General features: G+C 37.9%; 1 protein-coding gene across 1 annotated transcript in view; it reads right to left on the bottom strand.

The window, feature by feature from the left end:
• The window catches only part of ANGPT1 (angiopoietin 1), a 296599-nt gene that overhangs the window by 98902 nt on the left and 182806 nt on the right, over positions 1-14891 (bottom strand). Inside the window, exon 3 of the mRNA XM_061123602.1 lies at positions 6554-6675. Within this exon, the coding sequence (XP_060979585.1) occupies positions 6554-6675 (122 nt within the window). The remainder of the gene's footprint in view (positions 1-6553; positions 6676-14891) is intronic.

Below are 14891 nucleotides of genomic sequence, written 5' to 3'. Positions count from 1 at the left end.
CCTCAAATAAGGCAAAATTGTCATTATTTTACTTCTTCATTCAAAGACAAATCTTTCAAAATAGCATCTTGAAACATGATTATAAATGGGGTGTGCTTTCAGTAACAAATTTAAAGCATGGTGGGACCCTAAATTAAGGGATAGTTGCAGTAAAGTATACCTGTCACATGTAGGTCTCTAGTTACTGCGAATATACAGTGAGATTTTGGTACTTTTAAACAAGATTTTCAATTCCAGAACATTTCATCATGCAACTAGTTCAGGGTCAAGTCCTATCAAATTTATTTATAGTTACACAGTTTACCCCATGACACAGTACAAAGATAAATAAATGTAGAACTTAGAAATACAAATCACAGAGCAAGAAGTGACCCCATTCAGACTCTATACCAAAGTCAGGTTTATCTTCTTCATGTAAAAGCTTAATTATAATCATTGCCATTAAAGTCTACACTTAGCATAAAGTTGGGAATTCCTTCTAAGTTGCAAACAGTATTGTAAGAACGTGCCACAGTGGAAAGAACAGGACTAGGAACAAAGAACGTGGATTACATTCCCAGTTGTGCCACCAGCAAGCTGTGTGACCTTGGATAGATCACTCACTTCCACTGAGTCTGTTTCCTCATCTATAAGGTGAATAGGAGAACTAGCAGTCCATTGTAGGTGTCTTTTTGGTTTGGAATATGGTGGAAACTCCTGTTCCACCAAGACAATGGTATTGAACTAAATATCATTGAAACACAATGATATTTAAATCAAATAATGCATAAGAACCGAAACTTCTTCAAGCTGTCCAAATATCCAGAAGAAAATAGAGTTAATATAAAATACATTTGTATCTACAGAGGTCAGCATTTTGATTGAATTGCCCACCACTCATTTCAAAATAATGAGTTTATAAATCATCCTGGTTGTAAGATCTATAAGACCCATTTCACTTACCTGAGATGATTCACTGTTTATAAAACATATCTATCAGTTCAGTCAATTCAGTAGCTCAGTTGTGTCCGACTCTGCAATCTCATGGACTGCAGCATGCTAGGCTTCCCTGTCCATCATCAACTTCCGGAGCCTACTCAAATTCATGTGAATCACGTCGGTGATGCCATCCAATCATCTCATCCTCTGTCATCCCCTTCTCCTCCTGCCTTCAATCTTTCCCAGCATTAGGGTCTTTCCCAATGACTTAGTTCTTGGCATCAGGTGGCCAAAGTATTGGAGCTTCAGCTTCAGCATCAGTTCTTCCAATGAATATTCAGGACTGATCTCCTTTAGGATGGACTGGTTGGATCTCCTTGCAGTCCAAGGAAATCTCAAGAGTCTTCTCTAACACCACAGTTCAAAAGCATCAATTCTTTGGCACTCAGCTTTCTTTAAAGTCCAACTCTCACATCCATACATGACTACTGGAAAAATCAGAGCTTTGACTAGATGGACCTCTGTTGGCAAAGTACTGTCTCTGCTTTTTAATATGCTGTCTGCAGTTGCTAAGTCACTTCAGTCATGTCCCACTCTGTGCGACCCCATAGATGGCAGACCACCAGGCTCCTCTGTTCCTGGGACTCTCCAGGCAAGAACACTGGAGTAGGTTGCCATTTCCTTCTCCAAGGCATGAAAGTGAAAAGTGAAAGTGAAGTTGCTCAGTTGTGTCCAATTCTTTGCGACCCCATGGACTGCAGCCTACCAGGCTCCTCTGTCCATTGGATTTTCCAGGCAAGAGGACTGGAGTCAGATGCCATTGCCTTCTCCAATATACTGTCTAAGTTCATCATAAGTTTTCTTACAAGGAGCAAGTGTCTTTTAATTTCATGGCTTCAGTCACCATCTGTAGTGATTTCGGAGCCCAAAAAAATAATCTGTCACTGTTTCCATTGTTTCCCCATCTATTTGCCATGAAGTGATGGGACCTGATGCCATGATCTTAGTTTTCTGAATGTTGAGCTTCAAGTCAACCTTTTCACTCTCCTTTTTCACTTTCATCAAGAGGCTCTTTAGTTCTTCTTTGCTTCTGCCATAAGGGAGGTATCATCTGCATATCTGAAGTTGTTGATATTTCTCCAGCATTCTTGATTCCAGCTTGTGCTTCATCCAGCCTGGCATTTTGCATGATGTACTCTGCATATAAGTTAAATAAGCAGGGTGACAATATACAGGCTTGACATACTCCTTTCCCTATTTGGAACCAGTCTGTTTTTCCATGTCCAGTTATAACTGTTGCTTCCTGATTTGTATACAGGTTTCTCAAGGGGCACGCCAGGTGGTCTGGTATTCTCATCTCTTTCAGAATTTTCCAGTTTATTGTGATCCATACAGTCAAAGGCTTTGGCATAGTCAATAAAGCAAAAGTAGATGTTTTTCTAGAACTCTCTTGCTTTATTGATGATCCAACAGATGCTGGCAATTTGATCTCTGGTTCCTCTGCCTTTTCTAAATCCAGCTTGAACATCTGGAAGTTCACGGTTCATGTACTGGTGAAGCCTGGCTTGGAGAATTTTGAGTATTACTTTGCTAGCGTGTGAGATAAGTGCAATTTTGCAGTAGGTTGACCATTCTTTGGCATTGCCTTTCTTTGGGATTGGGATGAAAACTGACCTTTTTCAGTCCTGTGGCCACTGCTGAGTTTTCCAAATTTGCTGGCATATTGAGTACAGCACTTTCACAGCATCATCTTTTAGGATTTGAAATAGCTCAACTGGAATTCCATCACCTCCACTAGCTTTGTTCGTAGTGATGCTTCCGAAGGCCCACTTGACTTCACATTCCAGGATATCTGGCTCTAGTGGAGTGATCACACCATTGATACATCTGGGTCATGAAGATCTTTTTTGCATAGTTTTTCTGTGTATTCTTGCCACCTCCTCTTAATATCTTCTGCTTCTGTTATGTCTACACCATTTCTGTCCTTTATTGTGCTCATCTTTGCATGAAATATCCCCTTGGTATCTCCTTTTCTGGAAGAGAGTCTTTCCCATTGTATTGTTTTCCTCTATTTATTTGCATTGATCACTGAGGAAGGCTTTATTATGTCTCCTTGCTATTCTTTGGAACTCTGCATTCAAATGGGTATATCTTTCCTTTTCTCCTTTGCCTTTAGCTTCTCTTCTTTTCTCAGCTATTTGTAAAGCCTCCTCAGACAACCATTTTGCCTTTTTGCATTTCTTTTTCTTGGGGATGGTCTTGATTACTTCTTCCCGTACAATGTCACAAACCTCCATCCAAAGCTCTTCAGGCACTGTATCAGATCTAATCCTTTGAATCAATTTGTCTCTAGAGCTAACCAAAGAAATTTATTATGTTCAGAGTTAATGACTTTATTTTTTTTTTTTCTTTTTTTTTTTTTTTTTATTATTATTATTTTTTTTTTCCAGTGGGTTTTGTCATACATTGATATGAATCAGCCATGGATTTACATGTATTCCCAATCCCGATCCCCCCTCCCACCTCCCTCTCCACCCGATTCCTCTGGGTCTTCCCAGTGCACCAGGCCGGAGCACTTGTCTCGTGCATCCCACCTGGGCTGGTGATCTGTTTCACCATAGATAGTATACATGCTGTTCTTTTCAAATATCCCACCCTCACATTCTCCCACAAAGTTCAAAAGTCTGTTCTGTATTTCTGTGTCTCTTTTTCTGTTCTGCATATAGGGTTATCGTTATCACCTTTCTAAATTCCATATACATGTGTCAGTATGCTGTAATGTTCTTTATCTTTCTGGCTTACTTCACTCTGTATAAGGGGCTCCAGCTTCATCCATCTCATTAGGACTGGTTCAAATGAATTCTTTTTAATGGCTGAGTAATATTCCATGGTGTATATGTACCACAGCTTCCTTATCCATTCATCTGCTGATGGGCATCTAGGTTGCTTCCATGTCCTGGCTATTATAAACAGTGCTGCGATGAACATTGGGGTGCACGTGTCTCTTTCAGATCTGGTTTCCTCAGTGTGTATGCCCAGAAGTGGGATTGCTGGGTCATATGGCAGTTCTATGTCCAGTTTTTTAAGAAATCTCCACACTGTTTTCCATAGCGGCTGTACTAGTTTGCATTCCCACCAACAGTGTAAGAGGGTTCCCTTTTCTCCACACCCTCTCCAGCATTTATTGCTTGTAGACTTTTGGATAGCAGCCATCCTGACTGGCGTGTAATGGTACCTCATTGTGGTTTTGATTTGCATTTCTCTAATAATGAGTGATGTTGAGCATCTTTTCATGTGTTTGTTAGCCATCTGTATGTCTTCTTTGGAGAAATGTCTGTTTAGTTCTTTGGCCCATTTTTTGATTGGGTCATTTATTTTTCTGGAATTGAGCTTCAGGAGTTGCTTGTATATTTTTGAGATTAATCCTTTGTCTGTTTCTTCATTTGCTATTATTTTCTCCCAATCTGAGGGCTGTCTTTTCACCTTACTTATAGTTTCCTTTGTAGTGCAAAAGCTTTTAAGTTTCATTAGGTCCCATTTGTTTAGTTTTGCTTTTATTTCCAATATTCTGGGAGGTGGGTCATAGAGGATCTTGCTTTGATTTATGTCGGAGAGTGTTTTGCCTATGTTCTCCTCTAGGAGTTTTATAGTTTCTGGTCTTACATTTAGATCTTTAATCCATTTTGAGTTTATTTTTGTGTATGGTGTTAGAAAGTGTTCTAGTTTCATTCTTTTACAAGTGGTTGACCAGTTTTCCCAGCACCACTTGTTAAAGAGGTTGTCTTTTTTCCATTGTATATCCTTGCCTCCTTTGTCAAAGATAAGGTGTCCATAGGTTCGTGGATTTATCTCTGGGCTTTCTATTCTGTTCCATTGATCTATATTTCTGTCTTTGTGCCAGTACCATACTGTCTTGATGACTGTGGCTTTGTAGTAGAGTCTGAAGTCAGGCAGGTTGATTCCTCCAGTTCCATTCTTCTTTCTCAAGATTACTTTGGCTATTCGAGGTTTTTTGTATTTCCATACAAATTGTGAAATTCTTTGGTCTAGTTCTGTGAAAAATACCGTTGGTAGCTTGATAGGGATTGCATTGAATCTATAGACTGCTTTGGGTAGAATAGCCATTTTGACAATATTAATTCTTCCAATCCATGAACACGGTATGTTTCTCCATCTGTTTGTGTCCTCTTTGATTTCTTTCATCAGTGTTTTATAGTTTTCTATGTATAGGTCCTTTGTTTCTTTAGGTAGATATACTCCTAAGTATTTTATTCTTTTTGTTGCAATGGTGAATGGTATTGTTTCCTTAATTTCTCTGTCTGTTTTTTCATTGTTAGTATATAGGAATGCAAGGGATTTCTGTGTGTTAATTTTATATCCTGCAACTTTACTATATTCATTGATTAGCTCTAGTAATTTTCTGGTAGAATCTTTAGGGTTTTCTATGTAGAGGATCATGTCATCTGCAAACAGTGAGAGTTTTACTTCTTCTTTTCCTATCTGGATTCCTTTTACTTCTTTTTCTGCTCTGATTGCTGTGGCCAGCACTTCCAACACTATGTTGAATAGTAGTGGTGAGAGTGGGCACCCTTGTCTTGTTCCTGATTTCAGGGGAAATGCCTTCAATTTTTCACCATTGAGGGTGATGCTTGCTGTGGGTTTGTCATATATAGCTTTTATTATGTTGAGGTATGTTCCTTCTATTCCTGCTTTTTGGAGAGTTTTAATCATAAATGAGTGTTGAATTTTGTCAAAGGCTTTCTCTGCATCTATTGAGATAATCATATGGTTTTTATCTTTCAATTTGTTAATGTGGTGTATTACATTGATTGATTTGCGGATATTAAAGAATCCTTGCATTCCTGGGATAAAGCCCACTTGGTCATGGTGTATGATTTTTTTAATATGTTGTTGGATTCTGTTTGCTAGAATTTTGTTAAGGATTTTTGCATCTATGTTCATCAGTGATATTGGCCTGTAGTTTTCTTTTTTTGTGGCATCTTTGTCTGGTTTTGGAATTAGGGTGATGGTGGCCTCATAGAATGAGTTTGGAAGCTTACCTTCTTCTGCAAGAGTTAATGACTTTAAATGGGGTGTGGGGGGGGGGGACAGCTTTTGAACCAGCTTGATAGGGAAAATATTTTCTGAAAAGAAAATTGTGCTTCTTTCTAGTGCAATAACTCTAAATTCAACCATCTTGTAGGTCTGTAAATGGTTGAGGGCAGATAAAGTGATAATTCAGTTTAGAATTTCAGAGGCTCTATTTTCTTCACTATCACTATAGATTTTGGTTCTACTGAAACTTAATATTTTGTTACCAAATTTGGTCATAGAATTAATTTTTGTGGATATAGTAAGATTTGAACAACAGACTATTAGATAAATTAGTGTTGAAAGTTATAAAAAACAAACATTTCAAGAGTGTAAGCAATAGTATTAATTTTATTGTTGCCATACTTGCTATGTCCACCTTAGACTCTCATTTCTTTTTATATTAAAAATTAATTTGCTTCTGTATTTTTCTTTCAAATTGCTTCCATCTTTTTTTTTTTCCATCTTTTTTTTTTAAAGAGTTGGCAGAAGGTGGAGGATATAAGTACATATGTACATATTTTTGCAATACAACAACCCTCACCTGTTTTTCTCATGAATCTTTAAGATTTCATTTGTCTGTTGAAGAAGTTGTTTCTCTAGCTTGTATGTTGATAATGAATTCTCCAGCAGTTGTATTTCAAGTCGAGAAGTTTGATTTAGCACCTTAAGATAAAAGATAAAAACATTTAAATCTTCACAGAGTCAAAATAATTATTTTTTGTTTTTTACTTAGCTGTGTTTTCTTTTAAAATAATATTTCTCTAGGATAATAAAATGGTCTACATCCTACTAAAAAATGCTTTACATGTCTCAAAGTTTATATCTGTTCAAGATTGAACTGTAGTTGAATGAGAAAACTGAGTTGTTAAATCCATTTTCATATTTAAATTTTCATGTCCTCAATCCCTACATAACTTAGCAACTAAAATCCCACCACCATAATCCCTAGGAGAGCCCACTGTGCTAGCTGTGTGTGTATATACATCTCCAATATTTATAAGTACAAGATAATTGTTAGTACAAGGTCTTAGATACTGTATATAACTAAGAATAACTAATAGGTATGTAAAACATATCTTCCTCGTCCCATCACCTAGCAAAAACTGATTAGAAATGTACAAAAATCTCAACATACTATTTAGGCAGATTCATGAGCATAATTTACTGAACACTTATCATGTTAGTTCATGTCAGTCCTTCTAGATATCATCATTTCATAGATATGGGTACCCAGTGAATTAGTAAGAGGAATTATTATTATCAGTTTATAAATGAAGAAACTGAGGTTCAAAGAGAAGCCAGAATCCACACAGAAACCAAGGGAAGAACTGGGTTTCAAACCCAGATACTGTGACTAATTCTAACGCTTTACACAGAGAACCAAGAGGGAGAAACAAACCATCTTGGGTCTGCATCTGAAGAAATGGAGTAATCAGGAATCCAGACTGCTCTGAAGACAGACTGTATACACAGGGTCCTCCAGAAACTCTAAATGTTCACCTCATCTTGAATCACAAAGACGCATGCTGCTAGTCAGGCTTTAATATAACATGACTCTGAGCCATGAATGCAAACCTACCCATCCTCAGAGCAAACAACATACATTCCTATTCTAGAAGATGCCTTCAAGCTGTGCCAATGCCCTGGTCCTGTCCCTTTCTCCTCCTTCTTTAACAGAGGTAAAAAGGACAAGGAAGAAAGTACAATTAGTTTTAAAACTCCTTATGTTGTTTGAGAACTTTTATAACCACTGTACCTTTTTTAGAACACTTGTTGAAAAGGACCTGGGAAAACTTCTGGAGGGTCAATATCAATCTAAAGGGTCCTCCTCTAAAAATGACACCAGTAGAACTTTCCTCTTTTTCTGTAGCAGGTCTAAACCTGTAATTATATAAGACTCACACAGAAAAAGCCTTTTCAGAATATCCTGACTTGAGCAGGGCTGGGGCTTGGGCTAATGGAGAGATTGTAGGTGAAGAGGATGTATTGGCAGGGAAGCAGAATAGGGACTAGGGTGAAATGAGAGAGGCAACTGCCTCAGGTGTAAGATTTAAGGATGAGCCAAAAACTCAATAATCAAGTAATATTTGAATGCAACACTTTGAAAGATAAAAATTAATGTAAAAAAATCCACATGGAACAGAATATCATTTTAAACTAAAGACAGGCTATGCCCCTACAAATGTATGATTCAGTTTTGCATAACTTGATCTCATTGCTTTCACCCCAGTCCCAGTCCTGCTGAAGGGGTTAGAGAAGAGAACACTAAGATGGGGCATTTGAGCTTTAAAAAAGTTTTAAGTGACTATAATTCATTTATACAATTATCATATTGATTACAGATCTGAAAGCTAGTCTAAAAGTTACTACTACTCATTGAAATTCATATTTGTGTTTAAAAAAGTGTTTCCCATCCTAAATTGTTTCATCTGAGGGAAAACAGGAGAAAGAAAACCTATGCTTGGAAGACAGAGCTAAAAGCAGCCCAGAGGAAAAAACTGTAGAGAATATAAAGATTAGGGACACACAAGATATAATTTTCAACTATTAAACATATCTTTGGGTGAGTTTTCTGTTTGTTTATTAACAAGAATAACAATTTAGGAAATATTTAACTAGGGGATGAAACAGCTATATTTTTTGGTGAGATTTAGAAGTGCTTTGCATATAGAAGACCCTCAATATTTATTGAATGAATGCATTCATTGTCTCATTGAATCAAGCATATCATATGCCCTTAAAATCTATTTTCTCCTTTATTCTCTGTAGTCTCTGATCATACTTCCTGATATTCTCAAATACCAAAATTTTCATTTTACAGAGGACAGAAATTGAACATGAAAAAACATGGAGAACAAAATGGAACCATCAAAGATTGAAAATTAAGTTGCCTATATCTAAGTCTGGAGACACTATAGCCCCTAATTTTTCTCTACGTTGTCCTACCTCCAGTCCCTGTGCTACACAGTAACCAGAGTGCTCTTCTAAAAAACATAAATCATATGTCATGTCCTCTGTTAAATATGCTATGACTTCCCTTTAAAATTAGAACAAATTCCAAAGTTCTCAGCCTAACTTTCAAGGCCCTATGTGATCAGAACCCTGACTATTTCTCAAATTTCACTTCCTTTCCACTCTCTCCCCTACTCACTATGCCCCAATCACACTGGCCTTCTTACTGCTACCCCAACATGCCAAATTAATCTCCACCTCAGGGTCTTTGCAGTTTCCCCTGCCTGGAACGTCCATCCATTCCCAGATGCATGGGTGATTTATTCTTATAATTCAAGTCTTGTCTAAGGAGGCCCATCCTGGCCAGTCTCTGTAAAGGAGCTCCCCCATCATCTTCCATCAGGTGGTCCTGTTTTACTTTTTAAATGAAATCATCCTGTCAGTTCACTCATATACTATCATTCTGCCCTGTGAAGATGTCAGTTGCACAAAGGGAGGACTAGTTCACCTGAGGCCCTTGAAACTTCCAGAGCCCAGCATGAGGCCTAGAATCCTGGACATTCAGAGCTACTTGTTAGATGCTAACCAAAGGATAGTGAGTCAGTTTTCAAGTTGGGTAATGCTCAGAGACAGAGTAACAGGCCAGGTGAGCATCAAGCTGGACTTCCGTGGTAACAGTCCCAATCTAAAGCAGTGTCTGAATGTGGGAGAAACAGGGGGACAAATCTCAAATGTCCAGGCTAAGCCTTAGGTCATATCAAGCCAATTTTGAATACAAAAGGCAATCACTTTTCTTCTCTCTCCATCACTTTAATTCAAGAGCTGCTGTACTTCAACTCTCTCCCTTGATGTATTAAAATAAGCCTGAAGTTCAAAAGCAGGCAACTGAAGAGAATTGTACAGGAAACTCTGATAAATTGACCACTTTCTTTCCATGTGTCTATGGAACTTGCTGCTTAGCAATAATCTAAGTGTTCCATTAAAATGACAAAAGACATTTCCTTCTTTAGCCTAAACATATTCCAAAAGCACATATCAGAAAGAAAGAAAAAGAGAAAGAAGGGGGGGGAAAGGGTAACGAAAGGAAAGGAGAGGAGAGAAAAGGAAAGGAAAGGGGAAAGTGAAGAGTATGTAACACAAGCCCCCAAGAAACACTTTCAAAGCATAAATTTTTCACAATGTACCATAGAGTAAGGAAGATATGGACTTCCCAGGTGGCTCAGTAGTAAAGAATCCACCTGCAGTGCAGGAGAAATGAGTTCAGTTCTTGGGTCGGGAAGATCCCCTGGAGAAGGAAATGGTAACCCACTCCAGTATTTCTGCCTGGTAAATCTCATGAACAGAGACGCCTGGTGGGCTACAGTCCATGGGGTCACAAAGAGTTGGATATGACTTAGCGACTAAAACAACAAGAAAAAATGATCTAAGGCTTGGAACTGAGAATTTATGGACTATAAAATTTCAGTTCTTTCTTTAGAAAATAAGCAAAATTTTAAAAATAAAAAGTACTATTTTCTTAAAGAAAGTGAGCTAGATAATTTCATCCAGCTTCCCTTTAATACTTAAGTGCCTCTAACCTTTCTTAAAAGGAAAATATTCCACAAAAGAAAATTCCTTTGACTGGCATATTAACTTTAAAATCTGTCTTGCTGTAGATTTCTGTCTACTTTAACTATGTTTTTCAAATTAAAAAAAAAAAAAGAACACAAGGTATGATGCCTCAGCAATTAGACTTCTACTGAAGAATGAAGGCTAATGTAAGCACATGAAAGCAGAGTTAGAAGTTAGTTAGATGACCACCAGTTTACAAAACCAAGGAAATAATTTATTTGGTCAGTGATGGGCAATGTGACAATGTATCAGTCTACATTTGTTAATTTCCAAGGTGAAAATGGACAATTAGAATGGAGAGCTATAGGGTCTTTTACCCTAACCAAATTAAAATCAGTGTTACCGAGAGGGTGGCAAGCTGGGATTTATGTCTCCTGATGAGATGAAATAAGAAGTGACTAGTAATTCTACAAAGCACACCCACCACCATGTCTAACTTAACCCAATTAAGCCTGTAGACTTAACTTTCAGTTAAAAAAAAATACAGGGGATGGAAAAGTAAATTAAAAACACATCATAAAGAAATATTCAGACAAATTAAGAATATGAGACACTATACAGAACAACTGACCAAGTCTTTTTAAAATCTCAAGAAAAACAAAAAGTTAAACAGAAAGACAAATAGTGTATGTTATCACTTATACGAAGAATCTAAAAAAACAAACTAGTGAATATAACAAAAAAAGAAACAGACTCACAGTTATAGAGAACAATTTAGTGGTTACCGTGGGGAGAAGGAAGTGAGGAAGGGTCAAGATAGAGGTAGGGGACTATGGGTTACAAACTATTATGTATAAAATAAATGGATCTTCCCTGGTGGTTCAGCAGTAAAGAGTGCCTGCAATGCAAGAGATGCAGGTTCAATCCCTGGGTCGGGAAGATCCCCTGGAGAAGAGCAGGACAACCCACTCCAGTATTCTTAGTGGAGAATCCCATGGATAGAGCCTGGTGGACTACAGTACAAAGGGTCACAAAGAGTCACACAATGATTGAAGCGACTGAGTGTGTATGCACACATAAAATAAATGTTACAATGATATATTGTACAACACAGGGAATATAGTTGATAATCTATAACTTAAATGAAGTATAATCTTTAAAAATTGTGAATCATTATGCTGTACACCTGAAACTTATATACAACTGTAAATCAACTATACTTCAATGTAAAAAAATGTAACATTGCTCCAAATTAAAAGGGACTATTAAGTCTTAAAAAATAAAATGCCAGTAAAATTTCTGTTAAAAAGTTGAGGAAATCTGTGAAATTAGATAATCTTAGAGAATTATTATTAATAATATATCAATAATCTCAGACATGTAGATGACACCAACCCTATGGCAGAAATCAAAGAGGAACTAAAGAGACTCTTGATGAGGGTGAAAAAGGAAAGTGAAAAAGCTGGCTTAAAACTAAACATTCAAAAAATTAAGATCACGGCATCTGGTCCCATCATTTCATGGCAAACAGATGAGGAAACAATGGAAACAGAGACAGACTTGATTTTCTTGGGCTCCAAAATCACTGAGGATGTGACTACAGCCATGAAATTAAAGCTAGTTTGCTCCTTGGATGAAAAGCTAGACCAACCTAGACAGCACATTAAAAAGCAGAGACATTACTTTGCCAACAAAGATCCGTATAGTCAAAGCAATGATTTTTTTCAGTAGTCATGTATGGATATGAGAGTTGGACAAGAAAGAAGGTTGAGTAGTGAAGAACTGATGCTTTTGAACTGTGGTGTTGGAGAAGACTCTTGAGAGTCCCTTGGACTGCAAAGAGATCAAACCAGTCAATCCTAAAGAAAATCAATGCTGAATATGCATTTGAAGGTCTGATGGTAGAGCTGAAGCTCCACTACTTTGGCCACCTGATACAAAGAGCTGATACATTGGAAAAGACCCTGATGCTGTGAAAGATAGAAGGCAGGAGGAGAAGGGGACAACAGAGGACAAGATGTTTGAATGGCATCACCGACTCAATGGACATGAGTTTGAGCAAGTTCTGGGAGTTGGTGATGGACAACAAAACCTGGCATGCTGCAGTCCATGGGGTCACAGAGTCAGACACGACTGAGCGACTGAATAACAACAACGTGACTATTATTAGTGAATTTAATCATTCAACATGAATTTAATGACAGCCTGTTGTGTAAGTACTATTTTAAATCCTAAGGATAGAGTAGTGACCAAGACAGACAAAATCCGTGCTCTATGAGTTGGAATCTTGGTGCAGGAGTTAATCAGCTATTGCTGTAGAAAGCCAGATAGTAAATATCTTGGTCTTAGTAGGTCCTGGTGCAACTACTCAATTCTGCTCTCTTATTGAGGAAGAGAAGCTATGACAAACCTAGACAGCATATTCAAAAGCAGAGACATTACTTTGCCAACAAAGGTCCGTCTAGTCTAAGCTATGGTTTTCCAATAGTCATGTATGGATGTGAGAGTTGAACTATAAAGAAAGCTGTGGATGTGACAGTTGAACTATAAAGAAAGCCGAGCACTGAAGAATTGATGCTTTTGAACTGTGGTGTTGAAGATTCTTGGGAGTCCCTTGGACTGCAAGGAGATCCAACCAGTCCATCCTAAAAGAAATCAGTCCTGAATATTCATTGGAAGGACTGATGCTGAAGCTGAAGCTCCAATAGTTTAGCCACCTGATGCAAAGAGCTAACTCATTAGAAAAGACCCCGAGGCTGGGAAAGATTGAAGGCTGGAGGAGAAGGGGATGACAGAGGATGAGATGGTTGGATGGCATCACTGACTCAATGGTCATGAGTTTGACCAAGCTCTGGGAGATGGTGATGAGCAGGGAAGTCTGTTGCGCTGCAGTCCATGGGGTCACAGAATCAGACACAACTGAATGACTGGACAACAACACTGAGAAACCACCCATATGCAACATATAAAACTTTATTTTACAAAAATAAAATGCCACTGAAAAATGGCATTTCAAATTTGACTGAGCCCTCTTCTAATGGGTTATCAAACCCTCTTCCAGACCTTGTGAGAAAATTATTTATCAGGGTATTTTCCTTGGATGACTCATTAGCAAATTTATTTTACTGCCGTTTCAATTCAGTCAAAAAGTTAAATATTTACTCAGCTATCCTCTCATCAAGTTAAAGAGATAGTGGTTCAACTTTGAGAGCTGACCTTTCTGTTCTTTCAAACTTATTTTTGCTTAGACATACAAGCTCGTTGTTTAAATTGTTCCTTAATTACCTTAAGTTTACAATTGTATGAGTCAAGTCCAAATAACAGGTGTGATCGTTTGTGACCTCTAAGAAGCAGATACCAGACTGCAGGAAATTAATTAGGGGAAATGCATGTGAGAGAAAATTGGGGGAAAGCCAGGGTTGACTAGGGTCACCTTCTGACTGGGATGTAGATCTAACCACAATGGAGAGGGAAAAGAGTAAGGCTAACTGGACGTCTTAGTATGCAGGGAATTGTACTAAAGTTTGGGAAGGCTGATGATGGAGAGCCCTTAGTCAAGTCATGTGTTAGTGACTTGACAGCTACGAGGAGTGGGTCTAAATATCACTGCCACAGTACGACCTTGGCTGGAAAGGGCCACTGAGAATTGTGGTCTCTATACTAACACAAGGATGGATTTCAGAGCCCAGCAGCTGGGGCCAATGATCTATTACACCTCTCCACCAGTAGGAGATTGGAAAGATGCTTTTATGACTGTGAGGGGTAGCTCCATAGCTAATAATGGAAAGTCAAGAAAGAAATGGTTTAGCAAATTTTTGTCACATTAACCCAAGCTCACTGAGTATAAAGACTGCTTTACTTATTGCTGTATTCTATTTGATACCTGTTAAAATATCTTGCATCAAGGAGGTATTCAAAATATATGTTTAAAATTTTTATAAATTACATTTCTAAAACTATGGCTCTACATAAATGATTGGAAGTTGGAGGAGAATTACACTCAGTCCCTACAGAACTTCTTTATATTAATAGTTACACAGCCAGAAAGTGACAAGGGCAGCAGTGGGTTACACGAGATGATGTGCAGGCACATGGTAAAAACCACCAATAGCTGGTGGTTCCCTCAGCAGCAGTAGCTACAGCAGCAGCTTCATCATTTATAGAAAATGTTCCGTTGCCACTATTAGGTCCACATTAATCTGCTTTATCTGAAATTCATTTTGTCCTCTGCTAGAACCCAAGTTGCATCTGCAGCCTCTGAGAAAGAAAGGAATCACAAGACAGAGAGAGTATAGGCAGAAAGCATGTAAATTTGGTAAAGCATGTAGACTCTGATGCCAGACTGTCTTGGGTTCAAATCTTCCCTCTAGTATTCA

This window comes from Dama dama, chromosome 21, assembly GCF_033118175.1.
Source record: "Dama dama isolate Ldn47 chromosome 21, ASM3311817v1, whole genome shotgun sequence".
NCBI lineage: Eukaryota > Metazoa > Chordata > Mammalia > Artiodactyla > Cervidae > Dama > Dama dama.
This window is presented reverse-complemented; position numbering and strand designations above follow the sequence as displayed.